This window comes from Nyctereutes procyonoides, unplaced genomic scaffold (assembly GCF_905146905.1).
Source record: "Nyctereutes procyonoides isolate TBG_1078 unplaced genomic scaffold, NYPRO_anot_genome, whole genome shotgun sequence".
In the NCBI taxonomy this organism is placed as follows: Eukaryota; Metazoa; Chordata; class Mammalia; order Carnivora; family Canidae; genus Nyctereutes; species Nyctereutes procyonoides.
This window is the reverse complement of record NW_026575121.1, coordinates 30,689,734-30,717,106: the sequence shown is the minus strand read 5'-3', so window position 1 is coordinate 30,717,106 and position 27,373 is coordinate 30,689,734. Positions and strand designations below refer to the sequence as shown.

General features: G+C 35.5%; 1 protein-coding gene across 1 annotated transcript in view; it reads left to right on the top strand.

The window, feature by feature from the left end:
- Positions 1-27,373, top strand: part of MYCBP2 (MYC binding protein 2) — a 262,011-nt gene that overhangs the window by 4,059 nt on the left and 230,579 nt on the right. Inside the window, 1 exon segment of the mRNA XM_055335749.1 lies at positions 24,309-24,384. Within this exon segment, the coding sequence (XP_055191724.1) occupies positions 24,309-24,384 (76 nt within the window).

The window sequence follows — 27,373 nt, the reverse complement described above, 5'->3', positions numbered from 1 at the left end:
AGTTCCTTTTTTTTTCTTGTGATGAGAACTCTCACAAGATTTACTCTCAGCAATTTTCAGATATATATTATTAATGATAGTCACCATGCTGTACATTTTTTAAAAAAGATTTTATTTATTTATTCATGAGAGACAGAGAGAAAGAGAGAGAGGCAGAGACACAGGCAGAGGGAGAAGCAGGCTCCATGCAGTGAGCCCGATATGGGACTTGATCCCAGGTCTCCAGGATCACGCCCTGAGCCGAAGGCAGGTGCCAAATAGTATGGTATTTGTTTTTGTATGACTTATTTTACTGAGGGTAATGCCCTCAAGACTTATCTACAGTGTTGTAAATGGCAAGATTTCCTTTTTTATGGCTGAATAATATTCCACTGTGTGTGTGGGATGTGTGTGTGTGTATGTGGCGTGTGTATGTTTGTATATGTCGTGTATATATATATATATGTATGTACATACATACCACATTTCCTTTATCATTCATCCATTGATGGACACTTAGTTTACTTCCATGTCTTGGCTATTGTGAATAATGCTGCAACAAACATGGAGTACAGTTTTTGGGTTAGTGTTTTCATTTCCTTTGGATAAATACCCTGAAGTGGAATTGTTGGATCGTATGATAGCTCTATTTTTTAATTTTTGAGGAACCTCCATACAGTTTTCCATAATGGCTGTACCAAATTACATTTCTATCAACAGTGCATAGGGTTCCCTTTTCTCTACATCTTTGCCAATACTTATTATTTTTTATCTTTTTGATTATAGCCATTTTAATAGTTGTGAGGAAATCATCTCATTGTGGTTTTGATTCACATTTCCCTAGTGATTAGTGATAATGACTATCTTTTCATGTGCCTGTTGGCCCTCTGTGTGTGTCTTTGGAAAAATGTCTTTTCAGGTCCTCTGTCCGTTAAAAACGGACAATTCAATTAATAAACTGAATGATTATTATCATTTGTTTCTTCTGTTGTATGAGTTCCTTATATATTATGAATATTAACCTCTTATCAGATAGGTGGTTTGCAAATATTTTCTCGCAGTTTGTAGTTTGCCTTTTCATTTTATTGATAGTTCCTTTGCTGTCCAGAAGCTTTTTACTTTGATGTAGTCCCATTTGTTTATTTTGCTTATACATAGACTGGGGATAATGATAATGAGAACTGCTTTGTAGATTAAATGAATCCATATATGTAAAGTGTTTGGCACATTAAGTGCTATTAAATATTATTAATTTCTTTTGAGAGTGAAGGGGCAGATGGAGTTTGAGGAATTAAAGAAGAGGCAAAGATCATGTCTTACTCTTATTTTTGGTTTCAGTGATTGTAATGAATGTGAAAATAATGATTTCATTTATTCATCGACTCACTAAGTATATTTTTGAATGAATGAACCAGTCAAAATTAGGACATTAACTTGGGGAAAGAGGGAGGATTGGAAATTAGTAAAGGAATGTTTGATCAAGTCTAAGTGAGATTGGCAAAATAGCATCGCATTTGAGAAGAACTATATAGCACAGTGGCTAAATCTGCCTTAGAAGCAGACCTCCTGAGTTCAAGTCCCAGTTCTACCTTTCTCTATCTAAACTGGGCAAATTAATTAGCATTTCTTTGTTTCTTTACCTGTAACCTTATAGGGTTATTAAAAGGACATTGTTGCCTATGCAGGGTAAGTACTAAATGTCAGCTGCTGCTGCTATTATTATTAAAATTATATATATAAAATTACAGTCAGCATAATATTTTAAGTTTTCCTACTCAACAACAAAATGAGAAAAACTGTTGGTTGAGTTAGTTCAAGGTTAAAATGTGATCGGAGGCAAAAGAAAAAAAAGAAAGTGAAAGTTTTTGATCTTTTGGTAAAAAGGAAAGTGATGCCAAGGAGGGAACTGATAGACTGGGAGATAAAGAGGACTCAGGGGCTGTGGGTTGAAGTGGTAGAAGAGCAAAATGGAAGCAATAGAGGAGATTATGGTTAAAATGGGGAGTTGCTTTTCTTCTCTAAGCTAAACCCACTTAGTTCCTTCAGCTGCTTTATCTCAGATGCATGGGATTTTGGTTTTAAGAGGTTAAGTAGTCAGTTAATCCAACAAAGGTTCAGGGATTATTCCTTGGTGCTAACCATTGGCCCTATAAAGATTTATAAAACATAGTTTCTATATTTGAGTTTATTGTTTGGGTAATGGTGAAAAATACAAAGGCAAGTACTTAGAAAAGTGTTAAAGGAATTGGTATTCTGGGTTGGCATGAAAGCATGAGTAAAAGGCAAGAAAGCACAGTTTGTGTGCAGGTAATGGTAAGAATTCTGTTAGAGGGATCTTGTAGGTGTTATGAGGGAGAGTAGTGGGAGTTCATTCTGGAGAGGGAGGCTTTAGAGAGGGTAAGGTAGCTTGAACACTAAGGTAAAAATTAGATTTTATTCAGTAGACATTGATGGTTTTGAGCTATAAAGAGACATTGTAGGAGTATTTTAGTAAGTGATGTGGGATGGAATTAGAATTTATATATCTATATTTGTGATTAGGTAATAATTTGTTTCATATAGCTCTTCTATCTATGGAATCCTATATAAACACATTTTAAGGCAAAAGCTGCTTTGTTGTTATATTGGTAGGTAGAAATGAAATAAATTAGTCCTAGCTCAAGATAAGAGAAAATCTTGTGTTTAGGCTTAAAAATGAAAATATTAATATAAAAATACTTCTGTATTTTTAAGATATTTATTTTAAAATTCAACAGAATAGTCAGAATACTCTTCTTAAGAAATTTTTAAAAATTAAGGTTTTTTTGGAGTTGAGTCAGGTTTTTCAAGGTTTAATTTACATACAATAAAATTCACCCTTTTAAAATGTTCATTTGAAGGGTCTTAGAACCATCACCACAGTCAAGTATAGAACATGTCCATCCCCCATAAAAGTTTTTATAGCTAATTCCCTCCTGCCCCTAGCCCCTGACCACCATAGATCAGTTTATTGTCATTAATATTTTACCTTTTGTAGAATGTCTTATAAATCTAGTTCTTTGAGGGCAGGACCCCAGATACTGTTAGTCTTCAAGTCTTCTATCCCTGTATTTCCTGTAAATGAGAGGGTTAAACAGTTTTTAGCAAGAATATTTTGTATATAGTGCTAAATATTGCATCCCATCCAGATGTTTTCAGGTTGTGTCACTGTTTAATAATGCTCAGTCTAATTACTTGGGTAGGATGGTACCCACTAGATTTCTCCTGTAAATGTTTCCTTTTTTATGTGCAATAAGCAGGTAATTATGGGTCATAACTTTGGTATGCTGTGAATATCTTTCACCTAATGATATCAATCCTTTTATAATCCTTGTCTGAATCAGTTATTTCATTAAGGGTTTCAAAATGATGATTTTTATAATTCGGTTATTTTTTCTGTATTTATTAGCTGGTACTCTTCTGCAAAGAGGAGTTTTCTCTCATCAACTGGTGATGAACTGTGATCCTCCTAGGAAGGCAGGGTAAATGCTTAATTCTCTCTCCTCATTAACCAGATTAGTGTGATACTCCAGTATTGGTGTCATGGGTGCTTGGTTCACTACCCAGATCCCTCTGTTTAGGTACAACTTCCCCTAGCTTTTGGGAATACTGGCAGCTAAAACTGATTGCAGCTAAGTCCCTTTCCAGGCATTCCCTAGGCCAACAGGACTGCTTCCTTCAAAGTCATACCTCTTCTTCAGAGTCAACCTACATTCAATGCCTATTCTCTTTAGGAATACGTATGTCTGGCCCTTTTACCCTAGGGCAGGACAACCTTGAACAAGTTACACTCTTAACACCAGAGCTCCACATGGGATTGACTAAGTCCTTCCCGTGACTCCCATTACAGTTCAGCTCATTCTTCTCTTCCGTCTTAACTTCCTTCATCTCCCATAATTGTTGGTTCAGGGTTTACACAGGTAAACTTCTGTGTGCAGATCTCCATTTCAGAGTCTATTTCCTGGGGAGCCTTACCTAAAACGGTTGTGGTGCCAGGAGTGGTCCTGAGGAAGTAGACTTTAAAATGGGATTTTGGAGCTGGATTATCTGCTGGCTGGCTGGCTGGCACAGTGAAAACCCCACTTTGACTTGTAGATGGAGTCATGATACTAATAACCCGTGGCATACACTGTACTGTGGCTGTGCATTTGTTAAAACTTTCAGTAGTGATGAATTGGAATTAAATTCCTGTAGAAGGGAATACACTGATGGGTACAAATATTTTAAGCTTGTGAGAGGTTCAGGGAAGTTATTACTTATAAGTCTAGTGTAATCAGATGGTTGCGGTGGAGTGATGTTGATAGACTGGAAAAAGACAAAGGCTGGAAGTAATTGGGGGCAAAATGAGAAAGCTAGGTGATTTCTTCCACATTTTGTAAAGAAACTCATCTGCAGTAGGAGGAAAGAAGAAGCCACCGATTAGGCGCAAGACTTAATTTTAAGAGTAACTGAACTCCAAGGTGGGTTGAATTCTCAGCAAGTCTTCTATGCCAGTCTGCTTTGGTTAGAAATGAATGAAACTCCAGCTCTTTGGATGGGACATCTGAGTTGATACACTTGAAAATCTTGAAACCCCAAATTCCCCAAGCTCTTTGGGTCTACAAGAGTGGCCTTTTTATCCTAGCTAGAGGGTAGATGCATGAAGACTATGCTGCCCTTACTACCCCTATCTCTTCTCTCCCCTACTGACTATTATCAAACCAATAACTAGAGTTAGGTCACAACAAAACCTACTGGGAGGTGCTAGGCCCACTAAGGGAAGAATGGGAGTGCGTGTGCATGGGTTCACCCACGCATGTGCTGAATCCCAAAGTGTGCCCTGAGATACCCTGAAACACCGCAGCAGACACACAGAAATACGATGGGATATTTGAGAATTTCAAAGGAAACACTTCAGCATCTGTCACAAACAACTAGCTAGAGGCAGTTTTGATATTAGATTATGCTAACATTCCTTTTGATGATGTCATATCTTTTTGAAGTTGAATTTTTGGTAGTTGCTGTGATATAAATAAAGCACTCACAGAAATTACTGTGAAATGAGAAGGGAGGTTGACATGTTCAATCTGATTCCAATATTGAGAAGTTGTGCACTGTCTAGCATTGTACATGTCCAATTATTAAGCAATTATGGTCATAAATATTTTTCAATTTACACATTTTTCTTTTTTTTAAGATTTTATGTATTTATTCACGAGAGAGAGAGAGAGAGAGAGAGGCAGAGACACAGGCAGAGGGAGAATCAGGCTCCATGCAGGGAGCCCGACATGGGACTCAATCCCAGGACTCCAGGATCACGCCCTGGGCTGAAGGCGGCGCTAAACTGCTGAGCCACCTGGGAAGCCCGACACATTTTTTCAAATGATTGAGTTGTCAGGACAGAATTCTTATTGATTATTTAGATCTAAATAGTTAGTAAACGCTACTGTTAGGTATTTCTTTTGGCTTACAAGCATTATGGAAAAATTACCGGTGATAGCTATGCAAGGACCCAATAACAGACTTCTACTTACCAGTACTTATCTAGCAACTGAATTGCTGAATGTCTTGTCTAAGTAGGGAGACTAATCATCTTTCACAGAGACCATGATTCATTTTGATGGGATTTGACACATATTTTTAAGTATGAGTTTGTTTTTACAGTTTGCAGAGTCTCAACCATTGCCACTATTTGAGGGCTTACAGAGCTTTTGATCTATCAGTATACAGTCACAGCATAACATTGTTTCAGAGTACGGGCTCCCTTTTTAGCAAAGGAGGACTCATGGGATCCATTTGTCACATCATGCACCACATTGCACAGAAGTTTCTGACCTGATAGAGCAGCAAAACAGTCTTTTGATGGCACAACTAAGGATGATTCCCTGCAGTTTGGACATTATACCCTGAAAGGATGAGGTTCTGTCCTCCAGGGTTCCCAGTAGGAAGGACATATGGAAATAGGGCTGGTTCCACTTAGCACCACTGGCAAATATATACTTCTCACCTCTTTTGCTAAGCACTGGAGATTAAAAGGCCCTGGTTTTCAGAAGATAAACATTTCCAACAGAAGACACTATGGAGTCCTGTTAAACTTTAGGGCGCAGATACCTCTGGGACCTGACACTCCTTTTCCAGGGAGAGGAGTCACCATTTTGACAGGGCTAACATACCAGATGATTAGGAGGAGATAGGGCTGCTGTTACATGAGGAAGCATGGGGGTTTGGCACACACATACTCTACCAGGTATCTCTTGGTACTTCCTTTCATGTTGTGATGTTAAATGGGCACAAGAAGACCTGATTACCTCACAAGATCTGCTACCTGGACCAGCAGAAATGCTAAGTCAAAGATGAAGGGAATCTAGAATAACTAGCAGACAACAGGTTATAACCAAGTTTTGGACTTGAAACCATCTGAAACCAGTGGTGGGGGTTGTAGTTTGTTCTACTTTACTTCCCTGGGGAAGTTTCTCCAGGAAATAAGGACCCACCAGAATTCTGGAGGAGATTTTCCAGAATGTATATGAAGCAAGTGAATCCTAGTAGTGTAATAGATGGACTGTAGTGAATGCCATGGATTAATTTTAATAGTCATTTTGTAGATTCTCTGGGAATCATTCTTTCTGATTTTCAGAAATCAGAAGTGCCCCTTCCCCGTTTTGCGCCCCCAGCTTATTCCTATGGCAAAACTTCCATAACAATACTGAATTGATGAAAGTTGCATCTTTCCTAGTTCCTTAATCTGAGGAAGAAACCATTACAAATCAGTCTTTAGTCTTTCAATATTACGATATTAGCTGTGGGTGTTTTGATTGACTTTCCAATTTGAAGTTCTTTAATATTCCTACATTGCTGATAATGTTTATCATTAGTGTGCATTGAATTTTGGCAGAGATCTTTTCTGCATTTTTTGAAATGATTATATATTAAGAAAAAAGGAAAAATTAGATTAATTTTTGAAGGTTAAGTCAACCTTGCATTCCTGGAATGAAACTTCATATGTAATATATTATTGAATTTGATTTGCTAATATTTTGTTAAGAATTTTTGGATGTACATATATGAAGGATATTTGTTAATGTATTTGTCAGGTTTTAGTATTACATGTGTTCTGATCTCATAAAATTATTTGGACAATAATCTTTTTTCTGTATTTTTAAAAAGTTTCCATGAAATTGGTCTCATTTCCTCTTAAATATTTGAAAGAATTCATCAGGGACACCATCTGATCCTGGAATTATCTTTTGATAATGCTTTTGACAAATTTAGTTTCTTTTTTTTAAAGATTTTATTTATTTATTCATGAGATACACAGAGTGAGGGAGAGAGAGGCAGAGACACAGGCAGAGGGGGAGAAGCAATCTCCATGCAGGGAGCCCAACGTGGGACTTGATCCCGGAACTCCAGGATCATGCCCTGGGCCGAAGCCAGGCGCTAAATTTACCCTGAGCCACCCAGGGATCCCCGACAAATTTCGTTTCTTTAATACATATAGGGATTATCAGATTATCAGATTTTTTTATTTCTCATGTCAACTTTTGGAGAAGTTTATCCATTTCATCTAAATTGTTGAACATTTTGGCAGAAAGTTACTCAGCATTCTTTTATTCTTTAATGTCTGGAATCTGTGGTGATAATTCTTTTCATTCCTCATGTTGGAGTTTTCTCTGTCTTTAATCAGAGAGGGAGTAATCTCCTCTCTCTTTAAACAGGAGTTTGTCAATTTTGTTTATGAGTTCAAAGTAATAACTTTTGGCTTTGTTAATTTTCTCTATTAATGATCTATTTTCTCCCTTACTGATTTTTTTTTCCGTCATCAGTATAACTTCTACTTTGAATTTGTTCTTCTAGTTTCTTAAGATGGAATCTTAGGTCATTGATTTTAGACTTCTCTTCTAACAGAAGTATTTAAAACTAATTTTTCATGTAAGCACTGATTTAGTTGTATACAACTGTTTTGATATTCTGAATAGTCCTTGTCATTTAGTTTAAAATATTTCCTAATTTTTTTGTAATTTTGTCTTTCATCCATACATTATTTAGAATTATTTTACTTAACCTTCAGATATTTGGTATTTTCTTAATATGTATTATTATTATTACATTTTATTGCATATTTTTGTTTGATTTCAGTCTTTTAAAATTTATTGAGATAAGCCTTATTTCCCAGGATATGACCTTGATGATTGTACCATGTATACTTGAAAAGGATGTGTGTTCTGCCACTTTTGCATGTAGGATTCTGTGTCGGTTCAAGTTGGTTGATGGTGTTATTTGGATCTTTTTGGTACTCATTTTTGTCGAATTCTATCAGTTATTGAAAGACTGGTATTGAAAATATCCTACTTTAACTTGGATTTGGATTTGTCCTTTTAATATTCTCAGTTTTTGCTTCGTATACTTTAGAGCTCTACTATTTGGTACATATACATATATAATCATTAGAACTTCTTGATAAATTACTCTTTTATTTCATTATGACACATCTCTCCTTATCCATAGTAACTTTCTTTGTCTTGTGCTTATTTTATCTGATATTAAAATGGCCTCTTCAGCCTTTTTGTGCTTACTGTTTGGATGGTAAGATTTTTCCCACCCATTTACTTTTGTAATTTTCTGTATTTTTATATTTAAAGTTTCTCTCCCTTAGGCAGCATGTGTAGGGTTTTGCTTTTTGTTTGTTTGTTTGTTTTTATCTGCTTTGTCAATCTTTGCCTGTTACTTGGAGAGTTTAGATTATTAGCATTTAACATAATTATTGATATGGTTGGTTTTATTTATTTATTTTTATTTTTTTTTATTTTTTTATTTTTTTATTTATGATAGTCACAGAGAGAGAGAGAGAGAGAGAGGCAGAGACACAGGCAGAGGGAGAAGCAGGCTCCATGCACCGGGAGCCTGATGTGGGATTCGATCCCGGGTCTCCAGGATCGTGCCCTGGGCCAAAGGCAGGCGCCAAACCGCTGTGCCACCCAGGGATCCCGATATGGTTGGTTTTAGATCCATCATTATATTGTCTATGTTTTCTTCTTTGTTTTTTGTTCCTCTCTTCCTTTTTTCTGGTTTCTTTTGGATTAATCTTTAGTATCCTGTTTTAATATAGCTGTTGGCCTTTTGGCTTTATATTTAAAGCCAAATATTTTATATTTGGCCTACATTTAATATATTAAATACATATTTATATATTTATATATATTTTAATATATTTTATATTAATATAAAATATATTACATTTTTTATATTTAATATTTTTTTAAATTTGAATGCCCTAGGGATTGCAATATACATACTTAACCTTTCACAACCTACTTAGAGTTACTGTTATACTGCTTGACTTAAAATAGAGAAACCTTGCAACCATACAGATCCTTCCCCCCCTTTATTTCATTACCCGCCCTCCTTATGTTATAGTTATATATGTTTATGGCTGCATGCTTTGAAAACCTTAACATACAATATTATAATTTTTGCTGTTAGTAGGGATGATATTTTAATGAACTGAAAGGAAAAAAATGGTATTTTGTGTTTCTCTGTGTATATATTATTTCTATTCTTCCTTCATTCCTAAAGATGCCACATTTCCTTTCAGTACTTACTTTAGCATTTCTTGTACAGCAGTCTGCTGGGGTAAACTTGTCTTTGTTTTTCTTCATCTGAGGATGTCTTCATTTTGCTTTCATTGCTAAAGGATATTTTAGGTGGATGTCAAATTCTGAGTAGGCCTTGCTTTCTTTCAATATTTTAATGATGTTGTTCCACTGCCTTTTCACCATTATGATTTCTGATGCGGAAGTTGGTAATTTTGAATCTTACTCCCCTCTTTGTAGTATGTAATGTTTCTCTGCTTTCAAGAATTTTTTTGGGTTTCGGTTTTGGTTTTCAGAATTTTGATTTGATGTGTCTAGTCATTATTTTCTTTGAGCTTAACCTCGTTGAGGAATACCCAGCTTCTTGAATCTGTAAATTTGTCTTTCACTAAATTTGTGATGCCATCGTTTCTTAAAATATTCTGCCCTAATTTCTTTCTTCCTTCCAAGTTCCAGTGGCAATTATAGTAAAACATTTAAGTTTGTCCCACAGGTCTCTGTTAGTTTTTCCTTTTGACAAGGTTTTTTTCTCTTGGTTCTTCAGATTTGATACTTTTTTAAAAAAAAAAATTTATTTATGGAATGCCTGGGTGGCTCAGTGGTTAAGCATCTGCCTTCGGCTCAGGGTGTGATCACTGTCATGGGATCGAGTCCTGCATTGGGCTCCTTGCGAGGAGCCTGCTTCTCTTCTGTCTATGTCTCTGCTTCTCTCTCTCTGTCTCATGAATAAATAAATGAAATCTTTAAAAAATATTTTATTTATTAGAGAGCACGCACAAGCAAGGGGAGCGTCAAGCAGAGATGGAGGGAGAAGGAGAAGCAGACTCCCCACTGAGCAGGGAGCCAGATCCAGAGATCCATTCCAGATCTCAGGATCATGACCTGAGCCCAAGGCAGAAACTTAACTGAGCCACCCAGGAGCCCCAAATTTGATACATTTTAATGATCCATTTTCAAGTGTGGGTTTGTAGACAGAATTAGGGAATCCATTTCTCTTCATCTTTCTCCTTTTCAGGATTTTCTTCACATTCTCTAGCACTCAGAAGCCCCTTTCCTCAATTCCACTGGCCAGAAAGATAAGGTTTCCTTGGAGGTTTAACTTCTGGTTTGTTGCTTTGTATGCAGTGATTGTTTCCTGGCTTTTGGGCAAAGCTGTTAGAGAGAGGAAAAAATAATTGAACTGGAAAGCTCACTTTCCTGTGGGTCACTTTTCCAAGTTTAACTACACTCTACAATATGCTTTTGTTTGCTTTTCAGAGTCCTCAAGTAATTTTTTCTTTCTTTTCTTTTTTTCTTCTTGTATTTTGTCCACAGTTCTTAGTTGTAAACATTGGGAAAGATCAGCTGTATTTTGGTTTATGTCACCATATTAGAATCAGAATTCTTTCTCTGACTGCTCTTAAGATTTTTCTTTTTTACCTTTGATTTTTATAATCTGACTATGCTGTACCTAAAGTTTTTGTGTCTTTGTTTAGCTTGTGCTTTGTATTCGTTGAATTTCCGAGATCTATGTGATAATTTTTGTTTAATTTGGCACATTTTGGCCTTTATTTCCTCATATTATTTCAAATTCAGTCTAATTTCCTTCTGGGAATAATACTGCTATACATGTATGAGATTGCTTGAAACTGTCTCATGGGTGAAGGGTCAGCAAACTTAATTCTGTATAGGGTCAAATACCCTACAGTATTTAGGCTTTGGGATGGTACAATCTCTATTGCAACTGTTCAACTCTTGTTACAGTTTGAAAGCAGCCATGGGCAATAAATATGTAAGCAGATGAGCATGGCTGTGTTCCAGTATAACTGTATTTACAAAGATAGGTGTCAGACTAAATTTGAACTGCAGACCGTAATTCCCGAGGGAGACTGTTAAAATTGCTGGAGCTACATTATAAATTCAGGGATAAAAATCAACCAAGTGCAAAATGGAAATATTCGTAGTAACTAAAGTGGGGGGGAACTAGGTGAATGAGAATAAGGGCATAGAAGAGACTAGACACATATGTTAGGACCAGGTTATTATGTTCAAATCTTGCTTTATTTGAGAACAGTAGTGGTAGTGTTAAGCTTTGAATTTATAAAAATATCTCTGGTAGCATTATGGAGAATGAAAGGTACAGAACCCCAAAGCAAGACTACCTTTAAAGAAACAATTGTAGTTCTGATGGATGGTAATAAATCCTGAAAAAAGGCAGTGGGAATAGATGAAACAGTGGATTAGAGAATGTTTTGGTGTTAGAAAGATGAAGAATGATAGAACAGGTGACTAGATTTCAAGTATAGAAATAACAATGCCTTATTTCTATATGGTAAGGGAGGAGGAGCTAGTTTCTCAAGAGTCCATTCTTTTTTTTTTTTTTTTAAGATTTTATTTATTTATTCATAGAGACAGAGAGAGAGAGGCAGACACAAAGGCAGAGGGAGAAGCAGGCTCCATGCAGGGAGCCCGACGTGGGACTTGATCCAGGGTCTCCAGGATAACGCCCTGGCCGCAGGCGGCGCTAAACCGCTGCACCACCGGGGCTGCCCTCAAGAGTCCATTCTTGAGAATGGTACCCTTCTCTATAAATTTTCCTTCTTGGTTATTTCAGTCAGTCCTGTAATTTCAGTTATTACCTAATTGTTTTTTACTTCCTGGTGTGTGGATTATAGTTAAAACCTTTCCTTTGATCTCTAGACCTGTAATTTGAAAAGTCTTTATCAAACTCTATCAATCCTATCTCAAATACATTATGTTCAGTATATTCAAAGGCTCCACATGACCATAGCATTACTTACGCACTGCCTCTTTTCCTGGAGGTTAGCTAAATAGAAGTCTGAAGACCTCATCTTCAAGCTTGCATTAAGAGATCATAATGACCTAACACCCACTCACCTCCATACCGTTTTTCCAGAAGGCAAGGTGAAATCACGTTTCAGTGGGAAAGTAAATTGAAGTTAAATGAAGAAAGAAGAGTATTTAGAAATCAATGTTTAGGGGTACCTGAGTGGCTTAGTCAAGTGTCTACCTTTGGCTCAGGTTATGATCTTAGGTTGCTGGGATCAAGCCCCACATTGGACTTCTGCTCAGGAGGGAATATGCTTCTCCCTCTCCTTCTGCCCCCACCCCCACCCCCCGCCTGGCTTGTGCGTTCTCTCAAATAAATAAGTCATTAAAGAAAAAAATTAGTGTTTAAAGGGGAAGAAGGAAGATGATAGCTTGAGGAAGGAGACAAATAATTATCTTTTGGATAATAGATGCTGTAGTAGATGTTATTCGTGTCCTAAGCCATATCTATACTTTGGCATTTATCTCCATACTCTCTACTTATGCTTGTGACTTTCTACCTGAGAGCTTTCTTACTGGCCATAGAGACATTCTTGGCTTATGGGCAGGGCATGCCAGAAATGCCAGAGTTAATGCCTTTAGAAAGGTTTTCAATCGGTGATGATGGATGAGGTATTGGTGGATAAATACCTCATTTTTCTCATCCTTCAGTTGGGGTAACTGAGCCATGTTCTGCATCATTCATCAGAGTTTTCCAGTAGAATCATGGTCTAGTTGCCCATCAGGATAACTGACTAATGCATTCCTTACTGACTGCCTTCCCTTCCCTGTCTTACTTTTGATCCCCTCACCAGTGTTTTTCCTGACTCCCCTCTCAAAACAGCTACTTTTACATAATTCTTTGAATCAAGTCTGCTTCTGGGGAAACTCAAACCAAGGTAGACACTTTAGCATGATGATAATAAAATTTGTTTAGTACTTATTAAATACCAAGCATAACTCAAAGTGCTTTATAATACAATGGGAAAGGTACTATTTTCACCCTGTTTTACAAATGAGACAACTGAGTATGAGAAGGTTAAGTAGCTTTCACAGATCACAGCTAAAAAAATGACACAGCCTGCATTTGAACCTAGGTCATTTGTCTCTAAATTCTGTACTCTTAACCTGGTAGACTAAGGGAGAGAAGTGAGGAATAATGAACAAAAAAGAGAGAATGGAGATAATTTATGGAGTAATGGCCTGTAGAGAACATTTCATGTTGTGTAGAAGGAGTAGCTTCCTAATGGAGTCCCCATTTAAGCAGCAAAGAAGTGGGTTAGATGATCTAATCTGAACTAAACACTTTGGGGTGGGAATTTGAAGTAGCTAGAAAGATTGTCAATTTTTATGGTAGATGTACCTTTATTGTCAGAACATAGCTGGCTCTAGACCAGCATTCCAATGATGTTCATGAACTCTCAGTAATTATTGTTAGGGTTGTTATGGATTATTAAAGGCAAAGTTTGTAAAATATGAATGTAGAAATATAGTATATGAACAGAAAACTCTCATGAGAAGTAATATATATACTAAACATTTAAAGGACAGAAAAAGGACCTATTAAAGAAGAGTGAGAAAGAATCATCATAAAAGGTAGAAGGAGCACTAAAATAAGGGTTGAAGCCAAGGGGTAGGGGAAGGTTTCTAAAGAAGTAGACAGACAATACTCATACATGGAAGAATATGAAAGACAAAGTCTGAAGCTAGGGAATTCAATAGGCAACAAGGAAGTTTGTGGTATTGTCTCATATATCAGTAGGAGTTTGATAGTAAGGGATTGAAAAAGTTCAAGACAGTTTTTCCCTAAGAAATTTAGTGATGAAGAGAAATAGAGAACTATTTAACTATTATTTTTTCTTCTGGGGTTAGAAATCCTAGATAAAAGAGATTAAAGAGTGAACAAAGAGAGGATGTAACTGGTTGAGTAAAATCCTGAGGATGGTGAATAACATGGGGTCCAGTGTGTGAGAAGTATAGATGGATGGAGTAATGGCTGTCTCTTTTGGGATGATGGAAGTTGGAGGAGGTGTCAGAACTAGAGGTCTCAGGGACATATTTCCAGCCTTTTTATCTTTCTGTGCTGAATTCTAGATACTTTTTTCCAGTCTCTTCAAATTCTGTATTCACCTGTGTCTGATATGCAGCAAACCAATCTAGTGAGTCTTTAATTTCAGTTATTATATTTTTCACTTTCATAGAAGTTTGATTTGATTCTCTTTCATATATGCTATATTCCCCATACACTTCAGATATTTTAAAGCTAGTCTTTTGTTTCTTTGAATTTGGTAAGCATAGTTGTGTCTGAAAATTATACCTGCACTCTGTTTTGATGTTTTTCTGTTGTCTATTTTGGCTAGTCCTCAAGGTGCCTTGTATCTTTGTGGGCCTGCTTATTTGACTGCTGTCAAACCCTTATGGTAGCTCTCTGAGGCCTGGGGTGAATAAATTGTCCTTGGAAAGTTTTATGGTTGCTTCATGGCTTGAGTCTTTCTTATCCACTTAGGCTATGTGTATCTGCAGTATAAATCTGAATGAGGCATGGTTTAAAGTCCTAACTTTTCAGAGACTCATCTCCTCACTCTCTACTCTTTTTGTTAGGCTGCTCTGCCCACTGCCAAGGTGGTTTTATTTATAGTTCTTATCGCCCATCCCCACCCCCATATGAAGACTTCTAAATAGATCAAGAGATTGAAGCTATATATAGGAAAGATTGAAGCTGTATTTAGGAAATCTGTTTGCATCTCTCTCCTAGATCAGTTTGAAATGCTGAAATCTTTTCTTGTTACTAATTATCAGCCTAGGAAAGTAAATAAAAGTTTTCTACTTAGTAATCAGACAACTGTTCCTCCCTAATTTATTCAGTGATGCTGAACACAATGATGAGAGTATCATTACATTAATTACACAGGAGAAATAAGTCTGGCTTATATAGAAAAACTTCAGTTTACATAGAGTGTTTTATAAATTAGTTGATTTTTAAAAAATTGGTGTTGTATCCAGTAAGCTGGATAATTCACTTATATTTTTGTGGATTACTTTGCACTTTCTATAAACAGGTTATCTACAAGTAAAAATGCTTTACTATTTTCTTTTCAGCCATTATGATCTTTATTGTTGTTTAATTTATTGACTTCCAGATAAAGTAATTACCAGATTATTTTTTTCCTGCCTTACTGAGACATTTCAACACAAGTAATTGTTAAGTTCTATGAAATACTTTTTCTTTTTTCTATTGAAATGTTCGTATTTTTTCCTTATTTTTTATCCTCTTGAATTACATTGATTAGATTTTACAATTTATCTTTTTTATGTTGCTGAGCACTCACATTATGTTTAGATTAGTGGCTTTTTTCTCTCTCAATTTTTAATTGAGATATAATTCATATATCATGAAACACACTATATAAAAGTACACAAATCAGTGGTTTTAATATACTAACAAAGTTGTGCACCAGAACATTTTTCTTCACCCACAAAAGAAATTCCATACCCATTGGCAGTCACTCCTCTTCTCTTTTCCATCAGCCCCTAGCAACTGCTAATCAGCTTCCTGTTTCAATGGGTTTGTCTAATCTGGACATTTAATATAAATGGAATCATACAATTTGTGACTGTTGGTGGCCTTTGTTTCTCTCACTTAGCATACTGCTCTCAAGGTTCATCCATAAGGTAGCATGTGTCTACTCCATTCTTTTTTTTATGGCTGAATAACATCCTGTTGTGTGGATGTGCCACATTTGTTTATCCACTTGTCAATTGAGAAACATTTGGGTTGTTTCCACTTTTTGGTAGTATTTTTGCTTCTTTGTTCATGGGAGATATTGGCTTGAAATTTTCTTATTTTGAAATACTCTTCAGATTTTGGTATCAGAATTATACTAGTCTCAAAATAAATTGGGAAAAGTTTCTTCCTTTTATATTCATAGAAATTGAAATTGTTTGAAATAGTGTGCCAGTGAATTAAGTATTTAAAGGAATTTTCTGGTGCAGCTACCGAATCTACAGTTTTCTTTGTGCGAAGGTTTTGGCTAGGGATTCACTTTCTTTAACAGATTTAAGTCTATTCAGACTTGTATTTTTTCCTTGTTTTATATTGAGAAGTTACATTTTTCAATAGAGTTTGCCCTCGTAAATTGTGAAATTTATGGGCAGTATCTATAATGATGTCCTCCTTTTTAAAAATATTTTATTTATTTATTCATGAGAGACACACAGAGAGAGGCAGAGACACAGGCAGAGGGAGAAGTAGGCCCCATGCAGAGAGCCCTATGCGGGACTCCATCCTGGGACTCCAGGATCCCGCCCTTGGCCAAAGGCAGGCACTCAATCACTGAGCCACCCAGGTGTCCCTGATGTCCCCTTTCTTATTTCTCATATGGATAGTTGTGGTTTTATTTTTTCCCCCGACCAGTCTTGCTGGAGCAATCTTTCTTTATTAATCTTCTCTGGGAATCAGTTTTGGTTCCTTGATTTTCTCTATTGAATGTCTGCTATTTTATTTGATATGTTTATTTGATATCTATGTATTTTATTGATATATGTTCTTACTTTTGTTTCCCTCTTTTTACATTCTTGCTGTTGTTTCTCTAGCTTCTGAAGTTGAATGCCTAGATCATATACTTTCAGAATTTGTTTCATTATATGCATTTATATCCATGCAAAAAGCTATACATTTTCCCTAAGCATTACTTCAGCTGCATTTCACAAGTTTGGATATGTCATGTATCATTTTCATTTAATTGAAAATATTTTCTGATTTCCATTTTAACTTTCTATTATAGCTCGTTGACTCATAGGCTATTTAAAATCTGGGTTTTGTTTTGTTTTAGATTTCTGAACATTTGGAAATATGTGAGTTTTCTTTCTTTTGGTCTCTAGTTCCATGATCACAATCACAGTCTTTGGAAATTTGTTGAGACTTAGTCTGTGATCCAGCATTGTCTATTGTGGTAAATATTTGCATTAGAAAAGAATGTATATTCTGCATTTGATAGGTGTGATGTTTTTTTTCTAGGTATGTCAATTAGGTCAAGTTGATTAATCATGTTTTAAAGTTTTTCCTTATCCATCATGTTTTGTCTTCTACTTGTTCTGTCAATTAGAGAGAGGTATGTTAAAATCTGATCTTTTGATTGTAAGTTTGTGTTTCTCCTTTTTCTTTACTCAGTTTTGCTTTATATGTTTTGAAATTCTGTTATTATTAGATGCACTCAGATTTGAGATTGATGTGTTTTCCTCTTGAATTGACCCATTAGCATTATGAAGTGCTCAGTTCATCTCTAATAATTCTTCTAGCCTTAACAAGGCCCGTGTGTTCAGAATGTATCTTCTCCATTTCTTCTCGTTTGGGTCTGTGTCCTTTTATTTAAAAATTTGACATAGCAATTATGAAAGACCTTCCTTTTGTATTTCTTGTAGTATTGGTATATTGACAGTGAATTATGTTAGCTTTCGTGGATCTAAACATTTTTTTTAATAAATTAATTTTTATTGGTGTTCAATTTACCAACATACAGAATAACACCCAGTGCTCATCCCGTCAAGTGTCCCCCTCAGTGCCCGTCACCCATTCACCCCCACCCAGATCTAAACATTTTTATGTTCATTTTTAAAGGATATTTTTGGTAGGTACATATTTCTAGATTGCTATACCCCTCCTTCCCCAGTACTGTTCAACACAGAGAATGAAAGCTATCAATCTTACTGTTATTCTTTTGAGAGCATCTTTTTTTTCTCTTGTTGCTTTTAAGATTTTCTTTTTATCCTTTGTTTCAGGAATTTGTGCCTAGCATTTGATGTGCCTAAGTGTGGTTTTCTTTGCATTTTCTTGCAATCCCCTGAATTTTTTGAATTGAATTTCTTGAGTTGATTTCTTTCCTCACTTTTGTAAAATTGTCATTAATTATCTGTTCACATATTGCTTTTGTTCCATTTTTTTTCTCTCTTGGATTTCAGTAACATGAATATGAGACCATTTGATTGTCTCCTACGTGTTTCATACTCTTTGTTTTATTCATCTCGTGCTTTCCTCTGTGTTTGAGTTTGGATATTTCCCCTTGACCTATCTGTAAGTCCATGAATCCCATTTTCCTCTGGTCTGTTCTGATCTTAAAATCGTCTGACAAGTTCTTGATTTCAGATATTTATTTTTTGGAAAATCAACTTGACTTTTTTTTTTTTTAATCAATTCTATTGGAAATTACATCATCTCATCCTATTTTTCCATCTTTGCAGCTGTTTTAGATCCTTGCTTCTTAACTTCAGTATCAGTTATCTTGAGTCTGCCTGATTGGTTTTCTTTTGATGACCTGTCACATTATTTTGCTTCTTTGTTTATCTCTTAATTTGTTTATTATGTGCCTAGTATTGTGTGTAAAAAACACAATTTTTTGTTAGTTAACTCTGAAAGTTATTTTCTTTCAGAGTTTTGCTCTTGGCTGTGTTAGACAAGTAGGTTGTGGTGTTGAGAATATCTATCCAATCATGGACTAAGTAGACTCTTCCCTTTACTGGGATTCTGTCTTCTAGACTTCGAGAGACTGGGAAATTGAAGGTCCTGTTGGTCCAGCCTCTCTATTCTCCTGCATCCCATAACTAAGCCTCATATTATTGAGAAAACTGACTTTTCTGGATTTCCAGTCTTATTCCAGCTAAAGCACCACTAGTTTTTGGTTTTCTTTAGTAGAGTCCCTCTGCTTAAACTAAACTCAATTTGACCTCACTTTGCAAATACCCCTTGGAAGAAAATGCTAATAGTTTGAGTTCACTGGGAAAATGCTCTTTTGTCTCTGGCGTTTTAGTTTATTTGGTTCTTAATTACATCCACAGCATTCTTATGCTAGTGGCATTTTTGAAGGAAGAGCAGTGGCTTGTTTCTTTCTAGTACCTTATTTTAGGGAAGTAGAAGTCAGGAGTTTATCTTTGCAAAAAGAAAAGACAGTTTTAAAATGCTTATTTGTATAAGCATAGTGGTATCTTGAACAGTTTTTATCTGTGTTGCCTACAATAGTTATGTTTTTTTTTTTTTTTCTAATACGAGCCTGTTTATAAAAGTACACTCTAGACCAGAGGTCAACAAACTATGGCATACAGATCAAATTGGCCCAGTGACTTGTTTTATTTGGCACTGTGAGCTAAGAATGGTTTTGACATTTTTAAAGGTTTTTTTTTTAAAGTTTTGTGGTACATAAAAATTATATGAAATTCAAACTTTAGTGTTCTGAAGTAGTTTGTAATATAACCACACTTGTTTGTTTACATGTTGTCTATGTCTGTTCTCATACCATAATGGTTGAGTAGTAGCAACAGATCCTAGCCTACAAAGTGAAAAGTATTTACAGTCTACCTCTTTACAGAAAAAAATTTGCCTATTCCTGTCTTAGACCATAGACTCAGGAATTGTTCATTTCTCATTACTAAGGGAAATTAAAATATTGAAATCTTTATCCTGAAGTTCTTTGAATTTGGGCTTATTAAAACTCGAGTATTTTAGAGTTAAAAGGAATCTCAGAAATAATCTCATTTATCTTATTATTTTACAAATGAAGAAACTGATTCAGAGTGAGAGGTTTTTTTAAATTGAATTATTATGACTAATTTTTGTTTTTTAGAAAATAGACTCAGCAATAAGCAGATAGAGAAACTAATGATCTGTATCATGGAACAACTTGCAAAAATCATTTGTTCTTATATTGCAGAAAAAAATGGTTTTCCTTAAACAACAAGCTATTAAGATTTCTTCTTTGGAATTTTTAAAGTAAATATTTTTAAAATAAATATTTAAAGAATGTTAATAGCCTTTGCCTTTTATTAGCACCCATAATTCTTTCAACTCTCACAGGTATGAGGTTCTTTTTGTGAAATGACTAAAAATGCTACAGGATCTTCCATACATTCTTCATTAAGTTCCTATTTGATTTAGGATTTAAAGTCTTAAATCATCATAGATTCCAAGGTGAATTGTTAATGTAGAAGACTAATTTCTAGAGTTTTTTTTTATCTGTCCATCCTCAGATACCATGAAAAGTTTATTTAAACTTAGTTTTCAACTAAGCTTTTCTTTTAGTCATAACATATAATGGGATGCTAGCTTACTAACACATACATTTTTATTTTCTAATGTTGACTATAGATTTTCTTCATTTAACTTTATTACTGGTTCTTTTTGACAACTATTTACTTCTGATAAAACAAGTCAAATTAACAAAAACACAGTAAAATCAATTTGTGGGGATTTGGAAAAGCTGATTCTTTAACTTTATATTCAGGAATTGGTGGTTTTAGGTTCATTAAAATTGTAATTAATTAAATGCAAAACTAAATGCATAGGAAGAAGTATTTTAGGAATATATATTAAAGCTGTTTGAACTTTAAAGATGTTCGTTAAACAAAAGAAACACAGGTATTGGTGTATATTTGTGAAAATTTTAGTCTTTGATAACTAGATTCAGAAAAGTCATTTTATTTGGTTTATATAGTCTGTTTCTCTGAAGATCGGTTTTGAATGAACCTTGACATTTTTCTCAATTGCATAGAAGGGGCTGATTTCATTTAGTATAATAAAAGAGAAGTTGTTTTTCTAAACCATAATGAGAGATACTACTTTTCATTAACTTTTTGTTCATGTGATAATTCTTGAACATCCATAATATGTCAGGCACTGATGCAGGTGTTGAAAGTACAGAGTTGAAATAGAATTAATTCTTCATGCCCTCACAATGCTCATAGTTGAACAGATTGTCTAAGCAGGTTTATCTGTTCATTTGTAGCACATGATACTACTATTCATCAGTCTTTCTCTTTACTTCTATAGCATGCTTTTCCGGGAAATCTCCATGTACATGGTTTTCTGTTACTTCCTTTGCACCAAAATCTGCATAAAATAATTTCATGGATAGCTCCTAAATGGCTTACATATCCTTTAAATGTATTAATGTATCTATGACTCTATCCTTGATCCTCTGTGTATTTTAGTCTGAGTAGTGCTTATAGCTAAAGCTCTGAACTTCTTCTTTTCTCTCTTTCCTGTCTCCTTCCTCCTACTTTTTCTTTCTCTCAAAATAGTATTGAGTACTTTGTTCCAGGTATTTTTTATACAAAGAGGCTACAGCACTGCACAAGAAGCACATGGCCTCTGTACTCTTGGCACTTCCAACCTGGTGAAGGAGTAGTGCATTAAACAAATAACCCCATACAAAATTACAGTTGTAGACAACACAATGAAACACAAGTGTAAAATGACATGAGGGTGTGTGTTAAGGAAACTAACCCTGTCTGGGGACATTACTGAGAAAGTGACACTTATATTGGGACCTCAGAGATGAATGGTGGTTAGCAGAAGATGTGGGAAGGAATACCAGGAAGAGGGAGGACCTTTGTGAAAGCCCGTAAGTAATTTAGCATATTCACACAACTGGAAGGATGTCTTGATGACTGGAATATGATGAACAAGTTGGAGGGTGATGCAAAAAGAGGCAGGAAAGCTGGCAGAGGTCAAATCTTGGTAGATCTTTTAGGCCATGCCAATGTTTTTGGACTCTTCCAAGAGAATTGAGGAGATATTAGTAGGGTTTTAGGTGGGGTAATTACCTACTCAGATTTGTGTTTCTATTTTTTTTAAGATTTTATTTATTTATTAGAGAAGGCAGGGGTGTGCATGTGCAAATAAGCACCTGTGAGCTGGGGGAGGAGCAGAGGGTGAGGGAGAGGGAATCCCAAATAGACCCAAGGCTTAGCACATAGCCCGACATGGGGCTGTATGTCACAACTGCAAGATCATGACCTGAGCCAAAATTAAGAGTCAGATGTTCAACCAACTGAGCCACCCTGGTGCCCCTCAGATTTGTGTTTTTAAAGGTTGACTTGGGTGGGAAGAGTAGTTTGAAGTGGGGCAAATGTGGATGTGCAGAAATAAGTTAAAAAGCTTTTATTAATAGGGGCACCTGGGTCACTCAGTGGCCTTTTGAACATCTGCCTTTGGCTCAGGTTGTGATCCCTGGATCCTGGGATTGGGTCCCACAATCCCTCTGCCCATGTCTCTGCCTCTCTCTGTGTGTCTCTGTGATTAAATAAATAAATATAATCTTAAAAAAAAAAAAAAACAACTTGGAATAGACCAGGCAAGAGGTGGTGGTAATTTAGATTATTGGAATTGCAGCAATAGACAGATTCAAGAACTATTTACAGGACATAATTGACAAGATTTTGTGATTATTTTGGTTTAGGGAGTAAAGCTGAAGGAACTGTCAAAGAGAAGTTTTCATATGCTTGTTTATGCCTATTTTGCTGACATTTTAGTATCTTGAACTCAGACATCTTTAAAATTGAAACTGAGTGGGTCAGTTAAGCAACTTCTTATTTTATTATTTTTTTATTTTAGATTTTATTTATTTATTCATGAAAGACACAGGGAGAGAGAGAGAGAGAGAGAGAGAGAGAGGCAGACACACAGGCAGAGGGAGAAGTAGGCTCCATGCAGGGAGCCAGACCTGGGACTCGATCCAGGGTTTCCAGGATCACACCCTGGGCTGAAGGCAGTGCTAAACCGCTGAGCCACCCGGGCTGCCCCAGTTAAGCAACTCTTGATTTCTGCTCAGGTCAGTATCTCAGGGTTGTAAGATAGAGCCCAAAATTTGAAAATAAAATAGAATCCGTTTTTTCCTTTTAGAAACTAATTCTTCCCCATGACTTCCTCAGTTTTGTGAATGACATCTCTACCTCCAGGTGGCCTAGGCATACAACTTTTGTTTTGGTCACAACTTCCACTAAATTGGTTACCACGTATTAAGGACTTGACCTTTAGCATCTAGAGTCTGTTCCTTCCCTTCCTTCTCTTCCTCTTTTCTTTTCTTCCCCTCCCCCACTCTCTGCTTCCTCCTCCTCCTCAGTAGCATCCTCTTGCTAGATCATTAAACTGTGTTTTTCATTAGTCTTTGAACTCCTGGAGGACAAGAACTGTCTTTTTTATCTTGTCTTTTTTAGTACCTAACAGTGTGTACCTCAACATTGGAGAGAGAAAAAAAGATAAAATAAAATAAAACAAAATACATTGTTTTCCTCAACTCTTGTTTCTTCCACTATAATTCTTACTCTTTGCCACATTTTTTCCCTCTCTTTCTCAAAGTCATTTAAGAGCTTCCTTCTGTTTAAAGAAAAATTTGGTTTTAGGCCTGTGAGATCATGAAAAACTGGCTGAGGATATGAAGAGTATTTGGGTTTTTTCTTTTCTCCTTTTCTTTTCTTTTCTTTTCTTTTCTTTTCTCTTCTCTTCTCTTCTCTTCTCTTCTCTTCTCTTCTCTTCTCTTCTCTTCTCTTCTTTTCTTTTCTTCTTTCTTCTTTCTTAGATTTTATTTATTTATTCATGACAGAGAGAGAGGGAGAGAGAGGCAGAGAGAGAGGCAGGCTCCGTGTAGGGAGCCCAATGCGGGATTCTATCCTGGGTCTCCAAGATCACAACGTGGGCTGAAGGTGGCGCTAAACTGCTGGGCCACCAGGGCTGCCGGAGTTTGGGTTTTTTCTATAGTAATTCAGTAAAAATTGCGTCCTGTCCCTTTTTACACTATAGCCCTCACTACTACAAAGAGTCGATTTTTCTGGGAAGGGGATATACTTGATATTTATTAGCATCCCCATTGTTGAATAAAAATTTTAAAAACTTTATTTAGTGCCATTTTGCATTTTTTAATTTTATAAAAATATTTGCAAAATTCAATTTTTAAAATCATTTAATGTATATTTCTTAGCTTTCCAGTATTGTTACTATCTCAATAGCTTCATTGTGTGTTAGTATCTTATATGTACATCTAGAGTATATGATTTCAGAGAAAGAAAGTTTGTAGGAGAAATATTCAGATGTCTGCTTTGGAAGTATATATTTTTCATAGCTTTATATATCCTAATAATGAACTTTCATAATTTTTTTTCCACTTTTAGGAATAAGAAAATTTTAAATAAAAAGAAGTTGAAAAGAAAACAGAAGAGCAAGTCAAAAGTGAAGACAAAAAGCAAGGTAAAACTGCTGACAATTTATAGGGAGTAAGAACTTTTTCATACACTAATTGGAGTAAAAATGCTAAGATTAAAAATGTATAACTAGCACTATTTTTCTATTTTTTATTTTAATTTTTTAAAAAGCCTTTTATTACTTGGTGTTACACTAGTTAGTTTCATCTTTGGAGCCTCTCATGGCCAGTAGCCTGGAAGTATCTGGTTGCTGAAAATTATTTACTTTTTATTCATGTGATTTTTGATCAGTTTTTTGGCAGAACATATCCATTTCTCTTCTCTTTTTTTCCCCCACTCTGACTACATGTTCTACAAACTGAGTAAAATCGGCTTGTGAGTTGGGACTTGGATTTGGCCTATGCACATGTCATGAGTTAGGGAGAATCTTGGTGTATCCATATTGTTCTGAGCTCCTTTTGATGGTGGGTGGCTGTGCAAAAGAAAAGGCAATATAGAATATTTGAGTTAAATGAGACCATAGAGAGCAAGGATCCTTTTTTCCCCATCTAATGCAGAAATCTTTTCTATTAAATCTTTAACATTTTTACTTTCTACCAGAGTCTTTTCTTTTGAACGGTACCGAGAAGCCAAGACAGGAGAAAGAGAGGAGTCATAACCATGATTTCTAAACAGCTCTGCTTCTGGTTAAAGAAACAATAATAGCTTAGCTTGGCCTGTACTTCGTATTTTAAGTTCTAAAGACAATTGTTTCCAACCCTTGTTAATTAGTGTTCTTGCCATTTTGTAACTGAGAGAAATATACATTAAAGTAGTAAACCAAAAAATAAAATTATAGGGAATGAAATTTATCTAGTGGCTCTATCTTGAGACACAGCTGGATCCTAGGGATTCAGTAATGTCATCAAATCAGTGTCTTTATCTCTTGCTTCTGCTTTCTTTTGTGTGTGGGCTTATTACCTGTGACTGAGGACTAAGGCTGCTGGGAGCTCCAACTCATTTTCTTTGAGTAAGGGGCGATCTCCTTTATTATTAGTTCTAGCAGAAAGTCTTGGGTATGATTTTTGATTGATCTTCATCACTCTGGCCTTAGAGATGGGGTACTTTGGTTAGACTGAGTTATGTTTATAACCCTGTGATGGGTGATAGGTGAGTACCCTGATGAGCAGGTCATGTGAAATGGGAGGGGGTAGTTACCCTACAGAAAATGTTGCTGGGTGGGCAGGTAAATAATATGTGTTCACTATATCATTTCTTATTACTACTGCTTTTGGAGTAAAAGAGGGAAGTGGAGAACATTCTCAATATACTTGATGTATAGTCATTTGGATTTTCAACCTCTACTCCTTTTCCACTTTTTGGTGTTATGTGAAAACCAGAGTATGGGAATCTTGAAAAATTAAAAAACATTGAGATTATCATAGTAATGTGGTTGTAAGAAATAATACGGCGATCCTGTATACTTATTTGTTTTTTCCAATTGCTAAGTTATTGCATCAATTAATGTAGTAAACTTCACATATCGATACTGACCCAGCCTACTGAATTTATTAAAATTTCACCAGTTTTACACGTACTCATTTGTGTTTGTATGTGTATGTATATTTAGCTCTATGCGATTTTATCACGTGTGGATGGATCTGTGGACCATTATCACAGTCAATATATAGGAGTTCCATTACAAGGGTCTTTTTTGCTACTTTTAAAATAGCCACAGACACCCCCCCCCCACACACACACACCATCTCCTTAGCTTCTGGCAGTCACTTATCTATTTTCCATTTCTATAATTTTTTCATTTCAAGAATATTATATAACTGTAATCATGGGATTAGCCTTTGCTGCTCAGCGTAATTCCCTTGACATTTTCCAAGTTGTTGCAAATATCATTAGTTTGTACCTTTTTATTGCTGAGTAAGGTTTCCATGGTAAAGATATACCATGATTTGTTTAACCATTCATCCATTAAAGGACATCTGAATTGTCTCTTGTTTTTAGTTATTTTGAATGAATCTGCTATGAATATTCATGTGCTGGTTTTTGAATGAACATAAGTTTTTATTTCTTTGGTATAAATCCAGTACAGTTGCTGGATTGTACCGTAAGGTACATATTTAATTTTGTAAGAAACTGCCATGCTTTTTCCCGGATGGCTGGATGATTTTACATTACCATTAACAATGTAGTTAATGGTACAGTTTCTCCAGTTTCTCCGTATCTTTACCAGCACTTGGTGTTGTCATTATTTTTTATTCTAGCCAGTCTGATAGGTTTGTACTATATCTCATTTTCTTTTAATTTGCATTTTCCTAGTGGCTTACCATAGTGAATTTATTAGTTGGCTTCTGTATATCTTCTTTGGTGACATGCTTATTCATGTCTTTTGCCCATTTTCTAAATTGAATTGCTTATATGTTTTTTACTTTTGAGTTTTGAAAATTCTTTATATATTCTGCATGCTAGTCTTTTGTCAGGTATGTGATTTGCAGGTATTATCTACCAGTCCGTAACTCTACTGCTATTATTCTTTAAATTATAATTTCCAGTTGTTCATTTTAAGTACAAAAATACACAGACTTTTTTTTTTAAATATTATCTGGTATCCTATGATTTTGCTAAATCTGCATGTTTTTTTTTTCTAGTGGCTTTTTTCAGACATCTTAAGGTTCTCTACATGTCTTCTGCAAATAAATTTGTTTTTTAGTAGATATTTTTTCCTGACTATACCTTGTAGTCATTTTTCTTGGTTTATTACCCTGCATATCTAGTACAGTGTTGAATCATATTGCTGAGAATAGGTATCTTTTCCTTGTTTGCATCTTAGGATGCAGGCATTAAGTCTGTGTTAGCTGTGGGTGTTTCATAGATGCCCTGTATCCAGTTGTGGACATTTCCTTTTATTCCTAGTTTACTTACACTTTTTATCATGAATAGGTGTTTGATTTGTCTCAAATGCTTATTCTTTGTTTATTTAGAGAATCATATGGTTGGTTTTTTAAATTATTTTTGTTGATATGGGGAATTATACTGATTCC